Source organism: Amia ocellicauda, chromosome 10, assembly GCF_036373705.1.
Source record: "Amia ocellicauda isolate fAmiCal2 chromosome 10, fAmiCal2.hap1, whole genome shotgun sequence".
Classification (NCBI taxonomy): domain Eukaryota; kingdom Metazoa; phylum Chordata; class Actinopteri; order Amiiformes; family Amiidae; genus Amia; species Amia ocellicauda.
The window spans coordinates 25551081-25570844 of NC_089859.1; the positions used below are offsets into that span (position 1 = coordinate 25551081).

A 19764-nucleotide genomic window follows, 5' to 3' on the forward strand; every position below is an offset into this window, starting at 1 on the left:
GGCCTTGAATCCAAGACTGGTCTGTACCAGCAGCCAGCAGCTGCTGTTGGTGTTCGACACACAGTGGATTGTCTTTGTTTTAGGGAGATCATATTGCGGTCTGTGTGAGCTGAATACTAAATATCAAATTCTATCAAAATGCTGCACAGAGATTTGTTTATTTATGATAAAGTAGTATTACACGTATCAAAACAACCGTGTGCTATGCAGTGTGAAATCTACATCCCTGCTATACATACAGCTTGTATGGAGAAATGTGGAACATCTCAGCGGCTTTGTGAAATATGGGGCAGCACGCTGAAACCTTTTGAGGATTAGATCTCCAATTAAGCATGGCACACTGAACTGGCAGTACAGCTGTTTTCTTCTTCCAGTGTCACTAAAACTGGATAGAATAACAGGGTCTTTCTCTCAACTGTCTCAAATCCAGTACCTCCATGAAAGAAATTGACTCTTAAAATGTGTTTCTTCCTCCACATATCGGTCCTAGCAGCAGTGTGAAATTACATCTGTGTTTTCATGTTAAAAGAGAAAAAGAAAAATGAAGATTGAGGGGAAACCCATTGCCAAAAAGGGAGAGAGGCTGGTTAAATTAATTCCAGATGCAATCTTGATCTTGGTTTTTAAGTGGTCAGTGAGGTAAATTTCAACAAACCTGAAGGCACTTCATTCATTTATCTTTTTTTTCTTCAGTTGCGCAGAAATTCCATTCTGGAGAATTTTATTTTAAATATGTGGAAAACCACATACCAAAAAGTTAGACATTTCAAGTGTTATGTTTGAACTGGAGCTGCTAGTGGATTTTTCCTGGACCGGTGTGAAGGGCAGCTTCCCTGGCTGATGTATCTTTTCATTCACACACGCTTCCCTCCACATGTGCCACTGTAAACGAAGATTACTAACCATCAATGCAGGCCAAGATATATTTTAGTCTGATGGATGAAATAAGTTGAAATTTGCAGGCAGTGCTTCTTATTATTGACCTTAATAAAAACACTTGTGAGTGAGTAAGTAAAAAAGTAACCGCAGATTGTTACTGAACATTCATCACAGTTCAACATTGTTAAAGTGCATTATAAGTTGTTAAGGTAAATCCTCAATTATATATAAGGCTGTATTTTTTCAAGTAATAGTCTTTCTCTGGGCATTTTGACTGTAAACATGTCTTCTTAATCTGAAATCTGAATCACAAAATGGCAAGGAGGTAATATCACTCATTATTACAAGCAGACCAATAGATTAAGACAAAGTATTAAGACATTCGCTGCATGTTGTGTGCTAAGTTTTCTAGTATTGTTACAATTGCAAATATAAGATCTATAACTGCCATAAAAAAACACCTGGTTTGAGTTTCTCTTTGTTCATCAGCTGTACCCCTTCTTAAATTTTATTTGAAAAGTTAAATTATTTGCAGCTGCTTGCTCATTTTTCTTTCCACAATACATAAAGTGGAACTTTTACATTGTTTTTAAGTAAGATGTAAAGCTGCTTTACTGTGTGTTAAAAGTCATTAAAGTATGTTAGGTTCAGATTAAGGTTTTTGGTTGCTATGGCTTTCTCCTTTTGCACAAACGGGCAAAACGCTGCAGAGCTGCATTGTGAGATTGATACGACACGTTTATCGGCTTGTCTCGGGCCCACCTTTGGCCTGGGCTCCTCAGCTTGTTAAAGGCAATGTAAGCTGGCTGGATCCCAGATGCATCGTCTTCTTAACAATTGACTGTGTGTGTGTAATTGAATGTGCCTTTTTCCTTTCTCCTGAATGCCATCACCCAGGCCTTCCCTCAGTTATTAAACCTGGCGATCTGATTGTTGGCTACTTGTTTTGTGAATGAGCAAATGAGGCCGTTATGGGTTCATCCTACGGAATATATAGAGATTAAGAGGTGAAGTGGCCTCTCCTTTGTTTACCTTTTCTCATGACTACAATTAGTTGCTTAATGCTCAGTTGAGTACCCAAAAGCCTTGGCAATACACTGGGATTGCTCTCTTCTACAGAGCGTAGGCTGCAGATATGTTATTAATTACCGGCTTGCTTCTCTTATTTTCCCTGACAGCAGCCTCAGCTGCACTTTATTATACAAAGGTTAATGTAAACTGAGAAGCGGGCAAATTAAAATTCTTAGGGTTGCTTTCAAACTGATGCAGCGTGACCTTCAATGAAATGATTGGTTATACGTTTATAGACTCAACAATCATGTTTGTGTGAAAATACGTGTGTAATAATTGACAGTTACATGTATTTATATTCACTTTTGTACAGCTGTTATTTGTGCACAAATGTCTTGCAATCTTGTTACAAGTCTTCCTTGAGGAACATCACAAAGAAACACAATCTGAAGATAAGCTTTCATATTGAATTTGAAATGAAAGGCTGCACAGTATGACAGCTAACAGAAAAAGTGGATTTTCTGGGGATTTGTGTATTAGGTTGGATTTTGAGTTTGATTTATTTACACATTTAAAATCAGTGTTTGTCCCAGCACAACAGGTGGTGTGAAATAACTTATTTTATATTCCTTTTGTATATAAAAGTCAAAGTGATTGCTTCAACAAATACTCATAATCACCTCACTATTACAAATTGTAAACAAACAACACCAATTTTATACTTAATGGAGTAAATGGTCCACATTTTGCAGCTAATGGTTTTAAAAATAGTATGAGCACCTCTTCCAAACTGATTATGTCAGGATTATAAATATTAAATACTGTAAAGTTTGGTGTCTGAATAATGGAATAGCTGTCTTAAGCATTCAGGGCTGCTGGGAAAGTAATAATGTTACATTGCAGTTAATTTGTTTCTTTTCAGCTTTTGCAAAGGGGGCTGAGCTTCAGAAAAAATACACAGCAGTAAATTATGAAAGAAAATGTCTCTTATCTGTGCTTATTAAAAGGTTTTTGATTGTGCTCAATGTTCTTGATTTTCATGAAGAAAATCAAATAGAAAAGTAATTGCTGTTATTAATTTCACCTTTAGAGTTTAACATTATTCATTTTGGGAAACAAATTTATAGTGATGAGTTTACAACACTATACTTCACATCTAAATTTTATATGGTTCTGAATTCCTTTAGCAACGAGCTGTGATGCATTTATCCCAATGAATCTGAAACTGTGCTGTGGCTGAAAAAAGATGAGAACTTTGATTTAATGGATCCGTTGTTTGGTGAAAATCGGCATAGGAAGTGGCATTCCCCTACCAGTCCCATGGGATTCTTCATAGTGCCACTGTGCCACGCTGGTTATAGACCTGTTTGGATGGAGAGAGTCAGGGATTATCAGTAATGCCTTAGTTGACAATACTCAGAATAAACAGATTAACTAATAAATAAAATTTGTCAAATAGAATTTGTATCATTAATTATTGACCACATGGCAATAAAGGCCCGGAAAGTCTTCTAGTTTAATGAGACCTGTGTTATGTGAACCTTTAGCCAGTGATTATGTGAGAGTTTAGCTAATTGATTAGCCGTCTTTCCACTACATGAAATATGAGTGTAGCCTTCTTTGTAATTGTGCCACTTATTTGGTTGATGTTGGTTATTGTTGTTGTTTTTGTTTATTGTAAAAAATAAAATAAAATAAAAAGTGTGTGTTTTTGTTTTGAAGACCATACTAACGCCTCAGTACCCATGTGTTAATTGCCCATTATTTACACAAGGGCCCTTGAAGACTGTCAAAGCACCGTACATCATGTATATCTTAAGACTCTCCTTGATTACTTAAGTAGTTGAAAGACAATGAGCTTAGCAATACAATGGTAGTGGGACACTAAAGGAAACTGATGGAGAACAATTCTAAAGAGAACAAAAACAAGATTTTGATTTTGCTCTTTAGAGACACATTGGTTTCTAGTATATAAGTTCTGTTAACACAAGGCCATTACAATATGTAAACAGAGATATCGAAGCATAATTTCTAACACTGTCAGTATGCAGAAATGGAGAAATGTGATTGGACAAGATGACCTTTACCATAGGCAGGTAGATGCTCGTCAAGGAGATTGTAAACACTTCAAGGGGCTTATCTAGTATTTGTAACTGAGCAAAGATAAATGATGGGCAAGTATGTGCATACTTAAATAAAATTGTGTGTTTCCTTGCAGTGCTGGCCCTAAAGGAGACAACATCTATGAGTGGAGGTCGACGATCCTGGGTCCACCCGGCTCAGTGTACGAGGGAGGTGTCTTCTTCCTGGACATCGCGTTCACACCCGACTACCCTTTCAAACCTCCCAAGGTACGAACCATATACATTTCTAATGCAAGTGATTTGTGTGTAATGGATACCCCCCCAAGAACCTGTCACTCTGCACTGTGTCTACTTAATTGGATATAGATTGTATTTAACGTACCTGTCCACAACTTTCAGTGCTGTTCCTCCCTGGAACAAACTGAGCAAGCTGGCCAGACAAGCTGTTTAAGCCGTCTCTCTCTGTGATCTTTCAAAAAATGGTGTGGGTGAGATTCTTGGATAGATTAGCAGCTAGCAACCAAACAAGCAAGAGGAGATAAACTGTCTTCTCTCTCACTGCAAACAAGAATTCCATGTTTTACAGTATATAAATTAGTTGATTGTGATGTTGACAGCATATAAAAAAAGTGAGAAGCAGGGGAAGAGAGACGGAGTGTAAACCACAATAGTAAAGCCAATGATAAACCTTTTAGAGACTATGTTACTTTCCCACTTCGGCAGTGTATGCCATTGATGTCATTGATGTTGTAGTTGATCTGTTAATTCGGTGCTGTTGAAACCTATACCTAGGGCAGAATTGTGTGCCTTTCAGTGAAACAGGTTTCGGCAAAGTCCGTCAGCCTTAAGTGTCAGGAATGTGAAGAAGCTGACTTCTACAACATGAGCCAGTGCTTTAGTTGGAGAATAATGCTCTTCTTTTAGGTGAATGAACTCAGATGTGTGTTCATGTGCTGATTTTATTCATTAATGACATACCTCAGCATGTCTTCTATGCCAAGGACTTACACTCTTAAACGTGTTGTTCCAAAGAGGCTCCTACGTGGAACAAAACCTGTATTTAAAATTCATTGAAGTGTCAGTCTTTTTTATCAGTCTTTAAATCAAGTGTAAGTTAAATAAACAGAGAAGATTGAGAGTTCTTATATACCTGTCAGTAATGGCAGTACTAGACTTAAGCAGGCAACAACTTCCTCTACAGCTGTGTGACGGAGTGACATCAGAGATCACTTGCATGAAGGAAATGGTTCATAATAAACACAGATAAACTGAAGCTCCTGTGGGCTCACACAGCTGTGGTTCATTTGGTTCTGTATTTTAGGCACTGTAAAACTTTCCCTAGACATTTTCATCTTTCCTGCTGTATTTTTTTAAAGCTTCGCTTATGAGAAGTGGTTAACCTTTTCTGCTGTAGATATAACTGGTGTCGGAGTCGTAGAAAATGCACATTCTATATGATCTTGGTATAAAAATCTGATAAACACACTGATTCTATTCTTGGTCGTGGCATTTTGTGTACAGATATACATGAGGAAGTATGAATTTTCCAGAAGAAGCATTATACGCCCGGACCAAATAGACTGCTCAGTAATATTACAGATTTTTGCAGTACTTCAAAAGATAAATTGCCAATTTAGTCTGTACTTATTTAATCCGTAAATTCTACCTCCTTGCCTATTTAAGCCATAGCCAACAACTCTAAATCAAATATCGTGTAAGCCAATCCCTCAGCATAACCCGAACCCTTAAACTGATTTTAACCCTGACCCTGTGCCACATTCAAAATCGAAATCTTAACCCCTGCTGGGGAAGCAAACACAATTCCCATGGCGCTGCAGTTTTGAATGTTGTGTCTAGTCTCATGAGATGCAGGCTCTTACAAATGGAGAAGCAGAGAAGTAGCCTATTTAATCATATTTTCGCATCACAGGTCTGCATATGCAAATTAATTCAAAACGAGGCCTAAGAACCTGTCTCTATAAGTGCCTGCAGTCTGCAAAACCTGAAATGACTGCTGGGTTATTCCTTTCGCATTGGGAAACAGGGCCTGGGGGGCCTCTGGGTGCTCTTGGTTTTATTGTACCTGCGTTCTTGGTGACTTCGTCAAACATTTGCTTAGCTCCGGATTGTGTTTGCTGAGAAGTTTAACAGCTTTCACCAGTTTCCCTTTGCTAATTCGGCTTCATATCCAGGCGATCTCTAGCCAATCCCAGACTCACGGAGAACAGCTGCCCTGTGTCAGACATTAGCCCAATCCTAACATCTCCAAAGCCTCCCTGCTCATTTAAAAGTTCCCCTGTTTATCTTCTTCTTCTGATGCATTGTTGTATTTCCTGTGATCTTCAATCCTTTGATTTGGATGGAGAACACACAGGGATTTGACTCCCCCTGTAGGATGTGTGCAGTGCAGACATTTTTGCAATTGGGATTTCACCTGGAGTGCAATATATCCCATGCCTTTTAATAATGAAGTAAAAATCATTGTAATAATACTGTCAAGGAGACACTTAAGATTCTGTCAAAGCTGCTCCAGGTGACTAAATAGTGTCTTAATAATTGGGTGAAAAATCCAACCTTTTACTTATTTTATTCTACTTAACAAAAATGATGTAATCATTCATTCAGGCTGTGAAAATCCTCCATGTAAAACAGCAGCCTTGGAAGGAGTAAAGAAAATGGCTACATGTGGGACCACATAAACACTAATGAATTACATGAATGATGAGTGGTTCACAGCATTAACCTTCCATGCATTTGTTGCAGTTTTCCTTTAGTTTTGTGCATTTGCATCACAGTGGGTCTCCAGTCTGCTGGGAAAGTGCTTGGTTTCAGAAGGAGCCCTTGGTTTTCCATGCAAAACACCTGCCAGTGCAGCTAAACAATTAATCTCACGAGTGACATGATCTGTTTTGCCTGGCCCGTATGTAGCAGAGCAGTGCAGCACACTCCCAAGGCCCGGAGCTCCTCTTCCCAGGGCTCAAACCTCGCCACCTGCCTCCAGAGCTACGGCAGCCGGATTAGACATCAAGAGGAGAGGGCGCGGCTTGGGAAGTGTGGCATTAACGTTCAGCTTCTCATCGCCATGCTGGAATTTGGATGGAATTCCTCCCCGGTGCATCTCGATGTTTCTGCCACATAAAAGGTCACATGCACTGTGGGCTGGAGAACATATTTCCTGGTACTGTGTTTTGAATGTGCTCGAGCAGCATCTCTGTGCGGTGTCCCCTGGGCATGCCCTGTTTTTTTTTATCCTTTTCCTTTGCAAATTACATTTCAGATCAAAACACATTAAACTGGTTTGCATTTTTGTGTTTTGTAAACCAGGAATTGCGTACAGGATATCGCACAGCATATCATAGACCAGGGCTGCCCGGCCTGTAGGCAGTGTCAGTCCCTTCAATTCAATTCTTTAGTTTAGCAAATTGAATGTAAGTGTATGCAGTATTTTTTTCATCTAAACAAATAAATAAATGAGGAGTTACCATTGTGTTGACCAACTGAAGGGATTGGAAGGATCCACTAGATTTGTTTGCATGTTTTTATAGATGTTCTCGTATGATGTAGTCTGTAACAAAATGTAAGGCTCTTGGTTTAAAACCTCAGGGTGCATTAAAACAAGCAGGGATCCTTAATAACAAGGTAATAATGTTTAATATTTCATCCAGAAGCTCATATAAGCCCTTTAAATGTAGTTGGTACAGGGGTTCCAGTTCTGAATTCATCTATTCATTTTCACAGTTTCATATCTGGACTGTTTTTGGACTGACTATTTTGGCGCTTTGGAGATGCTAAAAAACATCGTCTCACAATCTCCTCTGGTCAAGACCCAAGATCCTTTGGAATGAATGTGGTTGTACTACTTTGAATTGGTTTTCAGACCGCATGAATGGTTTTTAATATGGAGAAAATAATGGAGCCCAAAATTGAACAATTGCCTTACTGGTGCATTTTTTTAATTTTATGTTTTTCCCCCTTGATTAAAAATTCTGTGATTTTCACTGTTTAATTAAAAACTATGTTAACCTCTTTGTGTTGCATCGCTTGTGGAAATGGGAATTATATGGACTGTGTGCAGTACGTTACAATGGTTTCATATGCTGTGTATTCCATTTAATGAAAACTGAAGTTTCCAGACAGAATCTAGACGTTTATTTACCCGAAAGTGATGCTTTTAAGTGTTATACAGAACACAGAGCGCATACAACAAAACAAAAGACGATATTGCTGATTAAAACATGAGGAGTCTGGGTTTCAGTTTTGAAAACGGACTGAAACTAATCAAGCTTTCCCAGGATTTATTTTCCTTGTTGTTTTGTTTTTTACAGAGTGGAAATAATGTTTGTCAGAAGCAAAACAATAAAACCTTATTCTTTCTGTTGTTGTTGTGGTTGCTGTGGTTGTTGTGATTTAATCTCTAATGCCGAGTGATCGCTGCCTCCCATGTTTAGTATTTCATGAAAACACATCCATGCCGGAATTCAGTGGTTTGTCTTGTTTTACATACTTACCATCTACAGCATCCCTTCTGCACCCTGGAGCCACATATCTCTTGCACTGAGCAGAAGGGCCTGTAAACAGCAGATGCTTCTGATATACATTAAGTATGTAGATTCAAAACCTGCCAAATGCCCTTAAACAGCGATTAAGTAAAGGTTTTCCCAATAGTGAAACTGCATATCTCCCCATGTACAGAAAAGCATTTGCCTTCCATGTCGGCTCAGACAAACGTGTTTATTGCAAGGTGCTGTTTTATGGTGACAAGACTAATAAGGCCTGTGACGATGTACTGGGGTAGATGGAGGGGGGGTGCGGACGACTATAGATTCTGGCCACAGTATTAATCCTGTCTGAACAAATACTTTAAATTAATGTGAAGAAAAATACCACATTTACAGTACATTTGCTGTTGAGATTCATACCACAAATCTTACTTTTCTTTCTTATATTAATCACATGTGCATTGTTGATATGAAAGGATAAATCATATTTTTAAATAAACGGGTGACTCTTACCTCACAGGTGACCTTCCGGACGAGAATCTATCACTGTAACATCAACAGCCAGGGGGTGATCTGCCTAGATATCCTAAAGGACAACTGGAGCCCAGCGCTAACCATCTCCAAGGTCCTGCTGTCCATCTGCTCCCTCCTCACAGACTGTAATCCTGGTAAGGAAACCTCTCCTCTAATGCCTACTAGCACGATGACAGATGACAAGTGACTGCAATTAATGGCCAACGTGCAGCAGCAAAGATTGCGCAGATATCTCCTGGCAGAAACCGACTCTATTAAAGAGCTGTGAAGTGAGTCCCTGTGATGTTAACATATATACTCAAAATGAAAGAGATGAATTTGTTTTATCATCTTGTACAGTGTATGGAGAGAGAAAAAATGTTTCCTTTATATATTTTCTGATTGGTTGTGTTTTGGAGCAGCCAGTTTCTCTCAGTTCCCTGATCTATATATATCATGAACGTTACATCCGGTGTGTACGGTTTTGCAGTGTAGGTGGCTGGGGGCTTCCAGATGTTTGAAGAACTGGATGAACTTTCACCTTCTGGTCAATCCTGGTCAGTTAGCAGTCTCCCAATAGTCAATCATATTGATCTGGGTCAGCAAGTTTGACAAACGTTCTTTTACCACTACCTTTCCTTTGGCATGAGGTATTGTGTATTTAATGGAATTAGATTACTTACAAATTTCATATGTATTGGCTACACAGGACTGAATAATGTTATAATACAAGTGTAATACAGTGCACAAAGTTAATATGCTGATTCTTATTTTAAACAACTGTGGAAATAGATCAAATGGTTTAGATTGCATTATGTTAAAATCAGATTTTAATCAGTGTAGACATAAAACACTTGATAGGGAAATTACATTTTCAGACATATTAAAACAATTTACTAATAAAACATTAGGTTGCCAAAGAAAAACAATTGTATGTTTTGGACCGTTTAAGGCTACATAGCTCTCCAAATACACTAGAAAAGTCTGTCACTGACAATTCACTTCTCCAGTTAAAAAGTTGTATTTTAATAATAAATTAACTGAGCTCTACATGGGCCTTATTTGTCTCTGATGACAGAGAGGTGGAAGATTCGTGATTTACACCACATCCACCAAGAGACTTGGTTTTCACAGTTGTATTTGACAGTACTTTATTTTATAAGTACACAGTGGTTCATAAGAGGCAACTGAGTCATGTGTTGTGTCTCTCAGGGAGTGTACAAATGTCGCTCAATATATACTTCAGCACATTTAGCCCTCAGAGCAGCGTTAATTTAGTCTGCATTTGGTTGACGTTAGTCACCACACCATTTTCACTGGTGTAAAGGGACAATGTGTGAATCTCAGGGAGTCTTTCTCACTGTCCAGTTTTCTAAAACCCAGACAATATAGTCCAGATTGCGATTAAGGTGATGTCTTAGTTGGCAAAAATTGTGCTGACATTTTTGTAAACAGGCATTTTTCTCTGGTATCAAATTCCGAATCGACCATTAGATTCAACATCAAAAAGTGATGATGTAACACCTGAATCAACTTGAGAGCCTGTGACTAAAAGTAAACAAATGCTGACTAAACATAACAGTGCTTCAGAGTTTTTTCATACTTTTTTATGTTTATTTTTTTTATTTGGGGTATGTTTTTTTTTTTGTATTCCACCTATAAAATCAAAATTCTTCTCAGTGCATTTAATTAATTTAATGTGAGTGGGATGACGGCTTTAGGCCTTGTATGTAAATATCTGTAAAGAGCTTAGCCTGCTCAGTCACCCTGAAGCTGGAGATTCATGGGAATCCTCATTAGGAAGCAGTGAAAGAGCGGTGAGCAGAATGACAGTTAATTAACCCTCTGAGGCATTTATTACAGCGCCCCACACCACCCTCACACCGGAGCCTGTCCGAGCCGCACTCCTTCATTTGCACAACCTATGCATAGGGAGCCTTGGTTTTTATACCAGAAATGGCCTGTAATAATTGCTAATAGCCCTTCCATTGCCGCGGCGGCTTTGTTTTGTCAGATTTAAATCGCAGCATTAATTTGGAAGTAACCACGGATACTGCACCGCTACATTATTTGAGAAAAGGATGTTGTGTTTATCAGTGTGCATTTATCAGTACTCGGCTCAGATATCATTTTATTGCCACTGTGCTATGTAAAGGGCTTTTCCTTTCCGCCCAACTTTTAATAAATGATCAATGATCCTTTAATAAACGATCTGTAAATTTGTTCACACTAAACGTGGAGCTCCTGTGGTGCTTATTTTCTTTAGCATCCACAGCCCAGAGTACATATGAATAATTTACCATTAAAACCTTTTTTCCACACTATCCCCACAGTGCTGTCACCTTACCTCAGAGGCCAATAGCAACCATTATCTCTTACTGGGAACATTTTTATTATTTCAGCAGAGACATAAACCATGACACATTTTACTGCCTGTCTCAGTGAACGGCACAGATTTCCTTTAAGGGAATCATAACACTTTACGTAACTTGCCATAATTCCAAAACAATAACATTGTAAATGATATGTGATTTCCAGGAAAGGGTGTATTTAAAAACCATGAAGCACATCTTGAACGCATTGCACTGCTACTTACAATGCTTAATTAACCCTTAACAACAACTGCATGATGGAGGAGCTGTGGGTTTTTGAAAATGTGAAACAATGTGTGCAGTTATTATTCTGTTGTTTCCATTTGGTGTCTAACGGCTTCCCAGTATGCTAGGGGTTTTAATCTTTTTTCTGATGATACACATCAAACCCAGGCTCTCCTCTCAGATGAATACAGGAGAAAGATGTGCAGGGTAACACAAGACAAATTGATTTCCCCGGATGGCCTATTTGTGGGTTGGATTCTCAGTTCCAGTGCCTTGGAGATACTAATTACGCATGACTACCGATCAAACCCCAGCTAGCTCGGCTTCCACCCCCCAACGCAGATGTGTTTTTATAGCTCTGCTCTTCTTGTCATCGTCTTCATTTAGCCTTACTCACGAAAGGAAGAGGAGGCTTTTAATCTAACGGCCACTTATTATAATGGATTTTGCACAACCTCAAATAGTTGGCTTTATTGTACCAGTGCATATATTGAGCCAGTAATAGCTCTATAAAGCCAGTTTATTGACAAGGGACAAAACCCACACAGTGCAGTGCATTGATATTCTCCATCACCACCCCCCCCAGTATCGCTCAGTGCTGGGCGCTGAGTGTCTGTCAGCGAGCCGGGAATCTCTAGCTCCAGGCAGCCTGAGGATTTGCATGCTATACTTCAGTGGCACGGAGGCGGTTGCTTGCTGAACATGGGCATTGACATGCCACCCGGGCATAGATCTCACCTCAGTTTCTCCTGGTGAAGGTTTCAGCACAGTGACCTTGTTCTCTGATCAGATGTGTTCCTCTTTTAATGCCCAGTTTGACTGCTTTCTAACTCTGTAATATACTATTCATGGTAAGACTTATATAGTGTTTCCTTCCTTTTCCAGTCCGTTCTTTTTTTTGGGTTTTGTTTCAGCTTTTAATGTACAGCAGGGGTGTCAGACTCCAGTGCTGGAGGGCCGCAGTGTCTGCTGGCTCTTGGCTTTTTAATTGGTCTACTTAAACAATTCACTGAATTAATTTCACACTTCTCTTCAGACTCTAAGTGTTTTATGGGTTCAGTGTTTTGAGTCATCAACATATTGTAAGGTATTGGCAATTAAAAAAAAAAAAGATACGTTTTAGATAAGCCTACCTGAGTAAATCATGACATTAATGAAGTAATTGTGAGCTTCTGTTGCAACAAAAAAAGCAGACACTGCGCCCCCCCAGAAATGGAGTCCGACACCCCTGATGTAATGGCCTAGGTTTTGGGTGTTTTTTTTTTTTTTTTCCTTTACCACATTATTCAAAATGAGCATTTAGCGCAGACCTTGTTTTTCTCTTTCGTCCGTTCTAGGTGACAGATTAATGCTGAGATGCCTCATGCACTATGAGTTCATCTATGTAAATGGATAGGACAAGGCCCCTGCTTTCTCAAAGGCTCTCTTGATGCTGTGAAAAAGTGGTTTCTTGGTCTATTTAGGCGGAACACGATCACACGGACAACTTTGTAATAATCTAAAAGAATTAAAAACAAAGCTCTGTCTGGACAACATACACTGGGGGATGCATTAAAGTAAATGTGCCTGTTACCCTAATGTGATAATGTTTAATGAGGCGTTTGATTTGATCAACCCCCTGGATGTGTTGGTATTCAGTCTTGCTTCATTAAACGATGGCCATTAGTACAACCAAAAATGTTATTTAAGAAAGAAAACAAATCATGAGTAGTATCATTTGTGTTCGAAAAAAGAACAAAAGTAAATCCCGGATGCTAATAACAGTTCTACAACTATCAAACCCAGCCTATCAGTACTATTTTAATAGACAATTGTACTGCACAGTGAAGAAGCCTAGCCATCTGTTGAAGAAAAGCCGTTTTCATTTTCTTACAGTCATTTAACTGAAGTCATGGTCCAGTATTCCATAGGGACCAGACAAGCAGCTAATTTTGTTCTTCTTTTTTTCTCTCCTTTCTCTTACAGCTGATCCCCTGGTCGGAAGCATCGCTACACAGTATCTGACCAACAGAGCTGAGCATGACAGAATAGCCAAACAGTGGACCAAGAGATATGCCACATAAGAGCCCTGTCCGGACCCCCCGACCTGTCAAAGCACATTCACTAAGTGCAACCATAGACCCTCCCCTCCCTTGTACCTTTTGTTTACCTTTTTGTGAAAAGAACTGTCCTTTGTTCCTTGCTGACTTGAAAGCTTCTTTTTTTATACAAAGAGTAGATTGGGATGTTATTTTCCAATTAAGTGAATGTTGGAACTGTTATAGAAAAAAAGCTTTATTATTACCCAGCTATGTATATGTGTGTTATCTCCCTTTTTAAGTGGCCCCAGGAACAAATGCAGAATATATCTTGTTTCTACTTTAATGTAGTGTTTAGGATTACGTTTTTGTACTGAAGTCATTAATGGTGGGTGCATGTAAACAGGATGGAGATTTGTATTAATTTCAGCAACCGTGGCATCAAACAAACTGTTTATGCTCTGCCTTTTGATATTATTATTATTTTATTTTTTTTGTTTTGTTTGTTTGTTTTTTAAGAGGCTGTTGATGCAGACTACAGAAATATGTATTTGAAGATCTGCATAAAAAAAAAATAGTAATTGTAAATTTCCTAGCTACCTGCCACTTTTGACTGTGGATCAGTTTGTTGTACACTTGCATTATTATTAAAGCACTCAATTAAACACTGTGGCTGAAAATACACCTCTACAGGTTATGTTTATCGTCCTTTTTCTTTTTCAAATTCCCGTCTGCAGTGGAAACTCTTGCACACGCACAGATTTTACCCCTGCTGCAATTTTGTAAATGAATTGAACGTTTAAATGTTACTCACTTTTGAGTCTGACAGCATAATCTCACCACTTCCTCCAGTCATTTCCTTTTTAACCACACACAAAAAATGTGTTATTACTACAATGCTCGGTTTCTGCTGGCTGCTGTGTGTGTGCTTATCTAAAGGTCACACATAGCGTGGATGGTGGGGGGGGTTCAGCCAGCACTGGAGACTCCACAGGCCCCGCAGGACAACAGCTGGGGTGCAGATCCCAGGGTCCTTGACGAAACCTCCCCCAGGCCCTGTGGACAGCAGGACATTACTGACTGTAAAGTGGGTCACACGGCAAATATAACTTTCCTGTTCTGTGGCAGACATTGACACGACTCTGCAACCCCTTTGCTAATTTCCTATCCTGTGTTTTTTTTACACTGAAACACACACACACATGAAAAGCAAATGCCAAACTGCTCTCCTTCAGCACACGATCGCTTTCCTTATTGTCTGGAAGTAGTTATGTAATTTAAAGGTGCAAACGGATACATCATAGATCATGGAAAGCATCATTTAAAACTCAATTACTATCACGGAACAAGAACTGGAGTCAATTTCAAAGTAATTCAAGGAATTTGTTCGCTTAAGCTAAAGGTCTTTAAAAACATCCTATTTATGTAAATTGTCACGGTCTCGGACATAAATAAACCTTCTGAATCGCCTCAGATATATGTCTTTTGTTTATGTTAGCAAAAGCAGTTGCAAAGTGCTGTCTATGTCCTGTTTAAATTGCAGTTATATGGACCAGACTAATATGGATTGTTTTTAGCAAACACATCTCAGTTGCTCATATTATGCTTCCATACATTTCTGCCTGTAGTTCAGTTGTTTCACTGTAAAACGAAAAACAAAAAAACCCTGTCAGGTCATCGTCTCCTGAGTTGGAGGGTTTCTTGAGTGAAACTGAAAGACACTGAGAAACCCTGCAGGGGAGAAAGTAGAACAAGTCGCAGAAGTGTCAAGGAGTTCCATACTTGATAACTAAGCTGAAATGTAATATTGACAGCGCACTGTATCTTATCTGATGCGGTCAGGAAATTTGAGAGGGAAAAATGTCAGCATGCAGGGACATGTTTGCTGTAAATCAAACATTGTGGTGTTACCATAATTTAAAATACCATACATCTCTTAAGTAACAGGATTTATTGAATGCACTGCTACTTTTGGGATCTCTAAACCCCTTTTAATCAATATAATCAGTATAATTTACCCTCAGAATAGATTGTTCAGATTTTGTTTTTGGACCAATTAAAAAAAAAAAAAAAAAAAAGTTTTCATTGGAAGACTAAGAATTATACCTGGGAGGAGTAAATACATTTTCCACAAGTAAATGCGAACAGTAAAATGTGTTTAAATATTTTTGATGATTAAACTAGTTCCAGAATTGGAATAACTCCCATATCCAAAATGAAAAAAGGAAACGGAAACACAAGTAACACTTGCTGATAAGCAACCATTAAGAAAGGAATTTGTGACCATTTCTACAATAAACTGAATCCATTGTGTTGCATTGTAAAGTCATTTATATGTATTTAGCATCCTATATTGTAATGTGTATTTCCTTTCCATTTTTGTTGCTGGGATTTGGATTTTACTGTTGTATTCCCCTAAACGGCAGTACCTTTAATCCGGAGAGCTTCGCGGTGATCACGGCATCTTAATTGCTCGAGACAGCACCCTTCTCTGTGCTTGTTCATAAAATTGCTTTTTTCAACGAGGCCTCCAGGGAGTGGTGTCAAACATACTGAGTAGCGAGACATCAATACATTCCCATTTAAAGTTGAAGAAAAACACACCTAATAATCATTAGTGTTTGAAATGACAAATTGCATGCCTTGCAAGGCCATTTGTAAAGAGATTTTGTACCCTAACCTGCTTTGGAGAGGCTCTCTAATAGAAAAAGCACACAAACACCTGAGAATGATAATACTATCGCAGACTTCTGCTGGGGATAACCTTGGCTGCTTGAGTGCAGTTGATTGGTTTGAGTATTTTTATATATATATATATATATATATGACCAGTCTAGACCAAATATAGGTAATTATTCTCATGACAAGATGTGACTAGTTTCTGTGAAGTATCTAAAGGAAATAAGGAATAAAATGTAAGCAACAGAGGAGAGAGTTTCCCAGTATGGGTTCTATTTTCTACACACATTTAATTCAGACATCAAGACTATTTTCATTGCATGACCTTTTGTTTTCTTAAAACACCTTGGGCATTACACAACAGGCCCGAATGCCGTATTGGTGAATTAATATTAAATTATGTGTTGCAAAAACGAAATAATAAAGCCAAACAAATTCCGACACAATGGATTTTTCACAGATGACAGAAAGTGACCTACTTCTGAAATTCTCAAGGCTCATCTGAAATGTATAAGCAATGAGAGGGGTTTCCCAGTTGGACAAAATAGCAGATAAAGAGACGGGAACCTGCCATAGCTGTGCAGCTCTGAGTGGCAGAATACTCTTTAGATTTCAGACTAATTGCTGGAAACATTCCTTCTGAGTTACGAATGTTCAACCTGAGTCAAGTATTTTGCATAAGGATGAACAGTTGAGGATAAACACTTCAAAAGACATGTTTGGAATCCATAATTGTGCCTTTGACAGATAATAGCTAGATTTATATTCTTAATTAATTAGACACTGATCTTTTGAACTTCCCTCAGAGTGTAACCTTGTGCCCTGTGTTTTTAATATTACAAGAGACGTGTTGTAGGATTAAAATGTATGCTGTGACATATCACTATATGTATAAACATAATTGCATGTTATCTGCATTTTGGCTTGCAATCATGTAGTGTGTCCAACATTACAAATAAACAATTCTAACATGTTGCAAACAATTAGACACTGTGAAAGCGATGTTAATCTTTTGAATTTCTGAAGTAATGGAGAGTTATTTATCACAATGTCCCAGATGTAACTCTTCCTTGGGCTGACAATACAATAATTGATAACAGAACAATGAAAGGGAAGTAATCTTAATCTACAATTATTTTTCTCTCTAGTATGTGTACTCCTCACTGTGTCTACAGCAATTTGTTTTATAAGATGCATTACATTGCAGACACAAAGTTATTTGCTTCCAGATTAGTTTTCTAGTTCATCATGTTTATAGCGAGTGCATCCACGAACAAAGCAGCTGGCAATTTACATTATTTTGTGGTAGTCGTATTCCTAACACTTATGTAATTAATCCATTATGTATAATACTTTGATTCTTTCTAACTTAATATTTGCATCTACAGTTCAGAATTAATGCACATTGCATTTCGATTTTTTAAACACAGGCAATTATGGGGAAAAAAGAGGTTCAAAGTTCTATTAATCATTTCATTTTATTTTTGCTTTCAAGAGGATGATTACTGGATTAAAAAAAAAAAACTATTCAAATGCTATCAGTGATAAAAACGATTTCGCACGGGCAGATTACGCACTTTTATCGGCAGTCATGGACGAGAGGTTGCTCGGCCTGCTATCTTTTCAATGCAAAGTGCTTTAATTCCCACTGATATTGTTATCACTGAGGAAATGTGGACGTCTGTGTACTATATATGAAAATTCCTCTCAGTACCTGCAGCTTTCTATTACACAGAGAATTCCTTTGTAAAATACATTTAATATTTTTAGTTTTATGCACATTTTTGAGAACTAATATTTTGTAAAATGAAAAATATAATCAAGATCTCTGTTTAGTAATCTATGAGAAAGGTACCAGAGATTGTCTATGAAGTTTGCTAGACATAATATAAATTCACTGTTAATAAATTGCTAATTATTTTCTTTCTTAGCAGACACCCTCATCCAGGGTAACTTACAATGTTTACAATGTATCACATTATTTGTAACATAAAATTGCCCATTTAGACAGCTCAGTTATTACTGCAATCCAGGTACAGTACCTTTCTCAAGGGTTTCCCTGCTTGGGATTGAACCCAAAACCCTCTGCTCCAATAACTATGCATTAATAATCACATAGTATAAAAACAGTGGGGTGATCATGATTCCTCCTACAGATTAGAACCAAGCTGACTGTAGCAATCAGACAATTTGATTAATCATGTCCAGACATACAATCATGTCAATGCTGTGAGAACAATACTTTTTACAATCCAAGGTCATGTATCTGTCTGTGGTCCAGTCTGCTGTTCAGACCACACCACACCAGAAGAGACGGCATTGAAACTCACCACACCACCAGCAAGAGATCATTTCCTCTCGCCTTTCAGGAAAGAGCAGAGCCAACCAAGGGGGACTGAACATGGCGCTATACATTTTTTAATTGAAATCGACTTTAGCTTTAATACCTTTGGCGACATAGTGTGTTGTAAGCATATGTCTTATGCCGATAATCCAGCCATGAAGAAGCTGTCTCTTCCTAATGTTCATATCTGCCACGCTACTCTATTTCACGTGTGCTCCTTGAGATTTGGAAGATAAAAGTTAAATCAATAAGGTCCCTGCTGCCTTTTAAGGCACATTAAACAGTCTTTTAGAGAATATGCTGGCAGCTATTGGAAGCAGACTTTGAAGAAAAATAGCACAGAAAGGTAGTTGTAATTCAGACAGAATTCACAGCTCATAAAAAAGCAGGATATATTTCTTCAAATATTTTACAATTGCCTTTTAATTCCTTAGTTCTACTCAGTAATCAGTCTTATTCATGCATTACTCCATTTCTGTCAGTGGGTTTATAGCTACAAAGGCAGTTTCACAAAGGTGCTAACCCTCGCAGAACTCTTTCTACATTGTACTGCCTCGAGGGTCTCCGAGGTTTTCTGCTCTTTGCTTCTTCTTTGCTAGTATGGATTAGAAATAGACCGCAACTGATCTGTCTCCAGGTGTCTAACTATACAATTTACATAGACACCCATGAAAATGATAGGAGTTACTTTACAAGTAATAAAAAGCATGCTGCTTTGAAGGCACATAACTAGAATCTGATCCAATGTGGGTGTGAGCTTCTGTAACGCAAATTAGCTTTGGTAAATAACCTACAGCATGGGAAACACATTTTTACCGCATACTCTGCTTGCAGGAGTATAATTTTGTTTCCCCAAACTCCCCATTTTATAATGTGGGTTGAATTCAATGTCATTACAGAGAACACCATCATTTGTCTTCCTCTGCTATCTGATGTACAAAGAATCAACAGATTTCGTCACAAGTCAGCGAAACACAAACCTGGAATGAATGCTTATCCACGGCACGTGTGTTAGGCTTGTGATACGGAGAGTCAGATGTCCGACGGGTCTGAAAGCAAGAGGATGAGTAGGGTGGACAGTCAAGGAGGAGTCGAGGCTTTCATTTTCCCTTCCCGTGAATGGGGGAAAAAAGAGTGGTG

At 38.4% G+C, this 19764-nt stretch overlaps 1 protein-coding gene across 1 annotated transcript in view; it reads left to right on the top strand.

Annotated features, from left to right (window-relative positions):
- The window catches only part of LOC136760352 (ubiquitin-conjugating enzyme E2 E2), a 105036-nt gene extending 90753 nt beyond the window's left edge, over nt 1-14283 (top strand). The window contains exons 4-6 of the mRNA XM_066715714.1: nt 4109-4241; nt 8994-9141; nt 13549-14283. Of these exons, the coding sequence (XP_066571811.1) occupies nt 4109-4241; nt 8994-9141; nt 13549-13646 (379 nt within the window). The 3' untranslated portion in view covers nt 13647-14283. The remainder of the gene's footprint in view (nt 1-4108; nt 4242-8993; nt 9142-13548) is intronic.
- The last annotated feature ends 5481 nt before the right edge of the window (nt 14284-19764 follow it).